This window comes from Pinus tabuliformis, chromosome 6 (assembly GCF_031772625.1).
Source record: "Pinus tabuliformis cultivar Carrire ecotype Pingquan chromosome 6, CPIR1, whole genome shotgun sequence".
In the NCBI taxonomy this organism is placed as follows: Eukaryota; Viridiplantae; Streptophyta; class Pinopsida; order Pinales; family Pinaceae; genus Pinus; species Pinus tabuliformis.
The window spans coordinates 170,222,181-170,232,344 of NC_142292.1; the positions used below are offsets into that span (position 1 = coordinate 170,222,181).

At 31.5% G+C, this 10,164-nt stretch overlaps 1 protein-coding gene across 1 annotated transcript; it reads left to right on the top strand.

The window, feature by feature from the left end:
• The first annotated feature begins 1,334 nt into the window (after nt 1–1,334).
• LOC149257927 (uncharacterized) lies at nt 1,335–3,825 on the top strand. Its single transcript, XM_089370417.1, has 4 exons — nt 1,335–1,503; nt 1,812–2,070; nt 2,176–2,245; nt 3,366–3,825. The coding sequence occupies exons 1-4, from the start codon at nt 1,464–1,466 to the stop codon at nt 3,648–3,650; spliced, it is 654 nt and encodes a 217-aa protein (XP_089226543.1). The 5' UTR covers nt 1,335–1,463; the 3' UTR covers nt 3,651–3,825.
• The last annotated feature ends 6,339 nt before the right edge of the window (nt 3,826–10,164 follow it).

The window sequence follows — 10,164 nt, forward strand, 5'->3', positions numbered from 1 at the left end:
AACAGGAACCCTTGTGACTAACCGAAACCATCGCGCTCCATTTCCGCAGAGCTCCCAAAATAATATAAGCTTATTCATAATATTATGTTCTAAATTTTGATTTGTAAAGGGATACTGATCCGATTTTATATTTTATTTTAGAATGTATATTTTAAATTGATTTAATTATAATTTAATTGTTTAAAAATCTTATTCTTTTAATATTTTTAATAATTTTGGAAAATTGATTTGATAGTTTTAATTGATTGGCTAAACTATTTGATATTTGATATTGTGAAATGCAGAAATAGTGCATCTCAGAATAATATATGCTTATTCCTAATATTATGTTCTGAATTTTGATTTGTAAATGAATATTGATCAGATTTTATATTTTGTTTTAGAATGTATATTTTAAATTGATTTAATTATAATTTAATTGTTGAAAAATCTTAATTTTGGAAAATTAATTTGATAACTTTAATTGTGATTCATTACATCGATAATTTTAATAGGTTAATTGTGATACATTGCATTATATATTGTGTTATTAAAGCTAAATTGCTAATGTGCATGTGAAGAAGAACAGAAAACTATTGATTGTTTAGTAGATTGTTTTCTATATATTATAACATATTTGATATGATAAGCTCATATACATCATATTGGACATTGTTTGTAAAATAATTTAAGATTTGTTTATGTATTCATTTCACAACAAAATAAGATATAGTACGGATATCATCTTTCAAATAAGCATAAGAAAAAAAAACTATTAATTGTTTAATGGATTCTTCTCCATATATTATTAATATGTTTGATATGATAGACTCATGCACATTACCATAATTTGGACATTGTAATATGGTTTAAGGTTTGTTTATATCCAATGACAAAACAGTATATATGATACAGTACGGATATCATCTTTCAAAGACATGTATTTTGGTACCAATTTCAAAGGGCAATTTCTAAATATGGATAAGGCACTTGTGACCTCTTTGTTTAATCACTGTTCATCCCCGCAACACCATTAGTGTCTCTGCCATATTCTTTCCTTCCGGTTCTCACGTATCTTCCAACACTAAAGTATTACAAATGTCTTCCTTTATACATACATACAGAAAACAATACCTTTATACTTCAAGAAAATCATGAGAAAATAGCGAGAATAGCGAGAGTCGGTGGCCCAACAAGGGAGCTGGAAATTCCAATCAGTGGGCGCCTTTAATAAAGCCAAAGGTCTAGAATAGCATGGTGGCCAAGCATTCTCAAAAGCATCGAGTCGGGAAAATTTCTTTCTTGCAGTGGTAGGTCTCGCAAAGTATTATGCGTTCAAGACTTCAAGGAAAGAAATTATGTAGAAACCAATATGGCATTAAATAACAGAAGGTGGGGAAGCTTAGCATTCTGTGTATTACTGCCAACATCATTTTTTTTGGTTTTTTGTGGCTGCAAGCACCAGGATTTCTCAGAAGCAAGAAATGGGTCAAATCTGGACTGGTTTACACAACTCATTTAAACGTATTGATCTCAGATCCATGGGATATATTGCAATTTTTCTTATTGTTATGTGAATTTTGTTGTCTAATGTTTTAGAGTTTGAGATCATTTTATACACAGTTTATTTATAAATAAATGTAAAAATGTTAGATTTTAGGATTTTGTAATTTATATAGAAAAAAATTTCTTTCAAACTAATCTCACCATTTAAGTTTGATGAACTTTTACACTCAAATAATATTAAAATCTTCAATTTATTATTATCTGGCTTTGGTTAAAATTTTAAAACTACCCCTTATTTATTATTTAGTCGTTATGTTGTGATGCAGACCACATCCCGGAACAATATCTGAATGGGGTTATAGACACAATATTTGACAGATTACCCAGTGGTGAAGATGGAAAGACTCCTCGCGCTGAGACTGCTGAGCCAACACCAGCTGGTGGAGAGACCCGTGATTCTGCCAGCGATACAGCTCATGACTCTAAAGAGATTTCAACCCCTGCAGCAACCCCTACAGCAGGTGGACCAAAGAAGAAAACTGTGACTTATGAGCAGCTGCATGAAGCAATAGTTGAGGTCTTCACGTAAGCATCTAAAAGTGGAGAATAAATATGCAACTTCATATTTCATTTTTGAGGATCCTTTCGTTAAATCTTATTTTTTTTCATTGTTCTTCTTATGCAAAATAGGAAAATCAACCAGATACCTGGCGCCAATTGGGCTCCTCCATCAAAGGAAGATGTGGTCAGATTGCTCGAGGTATGGAAGAAGGGGTTAAATTTGACCATTATCTGTTTGTGTTTTTTAATAAAGCAGTAGTTTTTGGATAAAACTTTCTGATAAGTGTTTCTGAAACAAAATTTATATTATTTTTTAAACAAAAATTATATTATTTTTTATTTAATTTTTAGTAAATATTTCTTACTTAACTATCAAATATTGACCTAATTTGTACATCATTTTTAAAACTAATAAGTTGAATATATATATATATATATAATAACACTTCAATATTTTGCATATAAGCAATTTAAATATAATTCAGACCCAAAAAAAGTGATTATGCCGAACTTACAATATTAAGGTTTTAATATAATATTCCAATATAAGCTCAAAATACCCCATAGTGTTGAGATTCTAACACAAACTTATACACAATGGTGTTGAGATTCCAACACAAACTCATATACAATGGGTATTTGAATGTATTACCAAAAAAAAAACCTCTTTTTTCTTTTTTCTCTTTTTGAGTCTCCACCCACATCTGCAATCATGACTTTTGCACACTTCAACCTAAAACCTATAGCTTTAAGGTTGAGATTCATAAAGCATGCCCATACCCATAGGTTATAGGTATGCTATATGAACACTCCATTGAGATTCATAAAGCATACCCATACTCATAGGTTATAGGTATGATATATGAACACTCACTTATGGGGATAGAAGAACAGAATTAAAGGTTTTTTTAGGTTGTTAACAACATTAATATAATTGATGATTTTTCTTATTTGTCTATGTGAAATAGTGATTTTCTATTTGATTTTTAGTGGAAACAGATTTATAATGATTAGAAAACGGAAATCTCAAAAGATTTATTTATCATTTTTATTTGAAATAGAAATCATTGTAGTGGCTATGAACACATTATGTAAATCTGAACTCAATTCAATGTTAAAAGTTGAAATTAATTGTTCTTTTTCAAAATACATTATAGTTAATGGATTTGACTAAACTATTTCAGAATTTTTTCAATAATAGTTCACTACACACCTACAAAGATGTTGCGGAGAAAACCCTAAACTTTACCAGCAAGGAAACTTAATGTTCATTTTGCAATAATTGGAATTTGAAACACATGAATTCCAAATGCATGCAGGCTTCTGATCAAGACCAAAATAAGGAAATCGATCGCGAGGAATTCCGCGAGTTTGTCCGAAATTTCTGTGGACATCTAGTGGCAACATACGCAAGAGAAATGATGATTGTTACAGTAGCAGTCCCTATTGCAGCTACATTGACAAAGAGGGCCACTACCAGAGTACCTGTAGTGGGCGGCTTGCTTTCAAAAGTACCCAATACAGTCTTTTATGCATCAGCCTCGGCCACTGCTATGTTCATCAGAAACAAGTATTTCGTAAATAAAAATACACGCCCAATCTGATACAAGTAGTTGAAGATCCTCATAAACTATAAGACAATGGTGTACTTTCACAAGTTGGTTTGATTTCAACCTAAATTCAAATATTGTCATAAATGCAACTCATTTTAGTACCAAATGCATAGGGAAGTAACGTTTGATTAGGTATGGTTGTTTTATAATTTTTTCTTCTAATAAAAATTAAATCTTGAAGTAGCAGTTTTTAAAGATGGAAATTTGGATTAATGTCATAACAATGATTACTTCCAAACAAAATTTATGTCCTATGATTTTAAGTCTAATGAAATTATATATTTTAGCATAATAAGGTGATTAAGGTTTCAAGCAAAATGCAATGATTACTTATCACCAAAGTTGAGTGAAAAGATTTTTTTTAAGATAGTTCTTCCCCTTTAGAAAATATATATATATATATATATATATATATATATATATATATATATATTCATATTCAATCACTACAACTGACACGTGATCCAACAAAAAGTGCATAATGAAATGATCACTACCCAACAACACCTGATCTAACAAATAGTAATAGCTTTGTCAAAATACTATACCAAAAAATCTTCATCACACTATGAGGGAATAAATGTCTATGAGGATTGCTTGAGTTTAATATGTTAAAGGATTTTAATTCTAAGTACCACCAAAGAAAAGGGATATTTATGCATTTTTCATATAGTGGGTATTTAGGCATTTCTCATATAGTGTTGTTGGACAAAACTTTGGAATGAGGAAGGATGAATTTTGGAATCATTATGATTTTAATTTTATTTTAAACTTTTAAAAGTGATGGAGGAAAAAAGAAAAAACCAAAGTCGAATCTTATTTAATTAACTAAAACTTTAACTTGACATTAAATGAAATGGAATTGATTTAAAATCTATCTTTAGTTTATTGCAAGATTTTAAAAAATATAATAATATGATATTGAAATCATTCGATTTTGATTCTATTTTAAGTTTTCAAAATTTGAGAAATGAATTAATAGAAATTGATTTAAAATTGGCCTTCAGTTTATTGCAAGATGATAAAAAGAACTTAGATGAATAAGAATAATCATATTGAAATCCCCATGATTTTGATTCCATTTTAAGTTTTCAAAATTTGAGAAAGAAATTAAAAGAGGACAACAAATCTGAATTTAATTAATTGAAATTAATCTAAAAAACTATATTTATTCTATTGTAAACTAATACAAAAAGACTTCGATGAATAAGAATAATGAGAGTTGGTACCTAATTATAATTGCGATCTCAAAATTTTCTTAGGCTTTGAGAAGTGATCAGAATGTAAGATTATAAATGGAGGAGTGTTACTTAACCAAGGGGAAAGGACCAAAAATTATGGTTATGGTGTAATTAGGTGGGGTTTCCACCCAAAATTGAGTCAAATATCAACTAAGTTTGACTATAGGACTAATGCTATGAGAATTTCACCCTATAATTATCAATGTATGATTGCAAATATTTGGTTACTAGGTTTAAGGTATAGAATAACAAAAAATCATCATCCTTGAATGTACATTGTAGTGGAGAATTTCAATGTGGCACATGTGGGGCAGAAAGTGGAATTTTTTTATTTCATCACGGCATATTAATATTCTACAAGTGTATAGTTCTAGTACTACAACATGGTCTTGTAATTTCAAACTTCGATTGTACTAACACATTAGCATAATACCTTCGTTCATTAATGTTTTTCATAGAGAAAATCCAAATTCGTGCAAGTGAACTTGGGTAAGTGTCAAACTCAAGAGATAGTCATGTGCAAGAGCCCAATGTCCATGGTGGGTGACCTTCCAATATAGCTTGGCATGAATTTGTGTGAGGCAAAATGAAAATGACTTCTTCAGATTAATGAGTTAGATGAAATCTGTCAACCATCTCTACACCATAAATTTGTCATTAAACAACAAAGAGCTCGGTAGCATGACAAGTTCATAAAGAAGAAAAGATTCAAATTTGGGATTCGTCTTTGTTATTTGACTCGAGTTTTAAGGACTTCAAGGAAAAATTATGCATCATTGACTTGGGACATATGAGATCGATACCATATATGATAATAGGTCCATTAAGCTCCATACTATTGATGAATATAGGACCCCACTTATGGAAAATAGTCATAGGCTTTGATTATATCACAAGCCCCTATCAAAAGAGGAATTTTTAAGAAAGCTCAAGGAAGGATAGCCTAATAACAATTTGGATATTTTCCATAAGGGAGAAATCCCCTCTAGATGTTTCATCTTCAATTCTCTATTAAAAAAATGAATAAGTAAATATATATTAACTCAATAAATAAATGAATAAATTGAAAACTATATCATGAGCAAAGGGACACTTTAATGACTATGTCAAGATTCTCCTATTCAAGAAACTTATAGGTTCCTTCTAATGACATCTTTGTCATTATTGTATGAGAATGAAATTGCATTCTCCTAAATTACTTATGATATGGGGAAGGGAATAATCATATTGTTGCAACACCAATACAATATTGCCTACACACAGTTGTTGCAACACCTTCCTCTAGGCAGAACTAACACCATTTGTTGCAACAATGTTGTTGCAACACCTTAGGTTAGGATAATATTATGATTATGCTACAACACCTCTCCACTAGGTCAAGACAACATCCATTGTTGCAACATCAATGCAAATAATTGGTGTAATACACCATGCTACAACACCTTCACCAAAATATAGCTACATCCCACTTTTGGTTCCATTACCAATTTCAAAAAATGAGATAGGACCTGACACACCTATCTCCACCAATTTGAAGAGGATCACCAACTCATAATGATGGTAAGCATTGAAAATATATTAACTTTCCTTACATAGCATTTGACATTAAAAGTTGGCATAATAAATCTTACCTTGTAATGATTTCCATGATCATTCACTATTATTCCCATATCACTCCAGTGTTGCCTCACCCTATGACATGACCATCACCATCACTCATGCTTATAATGCCTTAACTACACATTTCCACCTCCCAATGAACTATTCATTTGTGTTGCAACTGATAGCTATTTGATTTTTTACTAGCATCATGCGTGGTTCATTAATACATCAAGAGCCTTTTGAGACCCTCTTGTTGCAAGCTTACAATCACATTTTCTCCATATTCTAGGTAACATGGTGGATAGAGTATGCAAAGAGACTGCAAGGTTTGATGAAAATGTTGTATTTGAGTTTTCCCTTAATCAACATGATAAAACGACAATGGAGGGAACACTAGTTATAATCAACAAAGAAATAATAGCCACTATCCCAATACTACCATAGGTGGTGTTGTAACATTTTCTTTGCAAAATGTCACACAAAACATTTTGAACTTTATCCTAATAATCATAATATTTTTATTTTAAATAAATCTAATTTTATAAAAATATTTACATTTTTTTGTTAAATTGTTAAAAACATTGTTTATTTTTGTTAAATTGTTTATTTAAAATAATCCTAATATTTTTTTATTTTAAATAAATCTGATTTTCTAAAAATATTTAATCTAATTTTATAAAAATATCTACATATTTTTGTTAAATTGTCTATTTAAAATAATCCTAATATTTGTTATTTTAAATAAATCTAATTTTATAAAAATATTTACATATTTTTGTTAAATTGTTAACTGTCGGGGCTTTCCATGGAACAAAGGCCCCAAGCTAAGTTGGATCTTGAATGATGTTGATATTATATTGCTTGTTGAAACTTGGGAGCACAAAGAATCTAAGGTCCCTAACATAGATGGCTTTGCACTATGGTCTACCTGGAACAAGCGATCCTCCCATAGAGGCATTCAGGGTATAGCTTGTTACATTAAGAAGAACATCTCCCCCCATGCTAGGATTTATAAAAACGACCCTTACAACCAATATAGTTGGATAGATATTACTGACATTAATGATAAAAAGGCCTACATAGCAATCTGTTATTTCCCCCTATCAATTCTAACTTCTATAAGAAAAATAATCTAGATAAAAATAGTCCTTACAATGGTTTAGAGAATGATATTTCTAACCTAAGGAATGAAGGTAATATCCTTTTAATGGGTGACTTTAATGCTCAAGCTTCAAGCAACCAAGCTATTCTTTTAAGAAATCATTCCAACCCTAATCCTCTTTGGTTAGATGAAGACCTTACATTGGCTAGTTGGTACAAAACGAGCTCTGAAGACCTCAGGGAGAATTTGTTTGGGTTGGAGCTAGTCAAGCTCTATAGTGCTTAGGATCTCATAGTTTGCAACAGTCTAACGAAGTGGCCTAATTCTAGCCATATGACCTGCATCCATGGGCTTGGTAGTAGCATGGTAGACTATGTTATTTTCAATCTCCCTTTATACAACGAAATAATAAATTTTAACATATTAAACGACCACGAGCCTGAATTTGATCATAGACTTTTACTTATAACTCTCAATTTTGTCATGCATAGAGATCCCATAGAAGATAATCCTTATAGCCAAAATAACTTGTTCTTTGATAGAAATAAAAACAATCACTTCCTAAATGAATTAAAAACTAATTTGCTTCCTTTATCTAGTATAGACAACATATAAGACCTCTATCATAATTTTATTACAACCATCTCATATTCTATTAACAAATTCTCAATTTAAGTTTCAAGTAATAAAAGAAATATCAAAACCAACCCATGGTATGACAAATATTGTAAAAGTGTGAGGAGAGCAATTAAGGAAGTTGTTGATGAATCTCTTAAAATTGGCAAGATAAAAATATACAAAGCCCTAACTAAAAGGAAAAAAAGGCAGTGTATGCATAAAATACAAGAGAACCTCTTACACCTCTCTAAGGTGGCTCCTAAGAAATTCTGGAGGTAGATTCTAACTAGGAAAACTAAAGATAATAATAAAATTGCTTTACACGATTGGAATTCCTATCTTAAAAACATTTATGAATCTCCAAATGTCATGGATAACTTTGAAACCTTGCTCACAACGAAAGAATTTTTCTCATTAGAAGACATTTATTTTGGGGTTAAACGCATGGAAAATGGGAAAGCTAAGGACATTGAAGGTTATCAGGTGGAAATCTTAAAAATTGGAGGTCCTATCCTCATCCCCCACATCCACAAGCTTTTAAATCAAGCGGTCAAGCAAGGGTTCCCTAAACCATGGACTCAAAGCCTCATTATTCCTATTTTTAAAAGTGGGGATACAAATAACCCCTCTAGTTATCGGGCAATTATGATCAGCCCTCTCTTAGCCAAGTTATATGGTATTATTTTGGAAAAGAAGTTGAGCATATGGCTTGAAAGTAAAGGTAAGCAGGCTAAAGGCCAAGCGGGTTTTAGAATGTAGCACTCAACAACATACCACCTCGTTATGCTTAGGATCATTGTGGAGGAATGTCGCAATGATAAATACGATCTCTTTTTTTGCTTTATGGACTTTAGAAAGGCTTTCGATACAGTTCCTAGAAATAACCTATGGAATATATTAGAGGAACTAAGGGTTCCTTTTGAGTTGAGAGTTGTCGCTATAAGGCTATACAAGAACGTAATTGCCAAGTTAAAGAGCAATGAGGAGTGGTTGAAATATATTAAGTTTAATATCGGAGTTAAACAAGGTTTCCCCCTCTCCCCTACCCTATTTGGCATTTACATCAACAAGCTAAAAAGTTGTTTAGAGGAAGCAGGTTGTGCTAGCACGATCTTAGCCGAGATAGTCATCATCCTTCTTCTCTATGCTAACGATATTGTTCTTCTCTCAAGGTGCCCTTCTGTTCTTGATAAGAAACTAGACTTCTTAAGGATTTTTTCTCTACCATGGGTATGATTGTCAACACTGACAAAACAAAAGTTATGATTATCAAATCCAAGAAGGACATTAGTACCTAGGAATTGATATTCATCACAACCTCAAGTGGAACTATAGCATTGAGAAAAGGATTAATGGAGGGTGGAAACCTTATTTTGGTCTTGAAAATAATTGTAAAACGAGAAACCTCGTAATGTGGGATAGAAAGAATTTCCTCTTTGAAACTTTAGTGACTCCTGTTATCTTATATGGATGTGAGGTTTGGGGTTGTAGAATCTCTAAAGAATCCTAGAGAAATATTGAGCAAATCCAGAAGCGTTTTATAACGTATAACCTCAAAATTAAAAGCAATACACCCTATCCTATTCTCCTTATAGAAGTGGGTCTTTCCCCTACCGAGAGCCTAGCTATGACTATGCTTATGTTGTACAAGCACAAACTCAATAACATAGGAGACCATAGACTTTCTAATCTAGCTTTAAATTCCAGCCAAAACCACCTAAGGCTCAAATGAGGTTGGTATAAAGATAGGAGGGCCTGGTTAAGCCATTGGGAGATCGACGAGAATGTTGCATTGAAAAACATTAATAACATTAAAAATATTGTTACTTCTAAGTTCAAAGAAAAAATGTGGTGTGAGAAAGATTTAGCAATTTAAAGAAAATTAAGATATTATCAGGAGGTCATCAACCCCACTCTAGAAGATCAAAAGTATCTCTCTATT

Excerpts from the sequence above, each read along its gene's own strand:
- LOC149257927 (XM_089370417.1), top strand. The coding sequence starts at position 1,464 with ATGGGTCAAATCTGGACTGGTTTACACAACTCATTTAAAC. Across the intron at positions 1,504-1,811 it reads TTTACACAACTCATTTAAAC|ACCACATCCCGGAACAATAT; the intron begins GTATTGATCTCA and ends GTTGTGATGCAG. Across the intron at positions 2,246-3,365 it reads ATGTGGTCAGATTGCTCGAG|GCTTCTGATCAAGACCAAAA; the intron begins GTATGGAAGAAG and ends AAATGCATGCAG.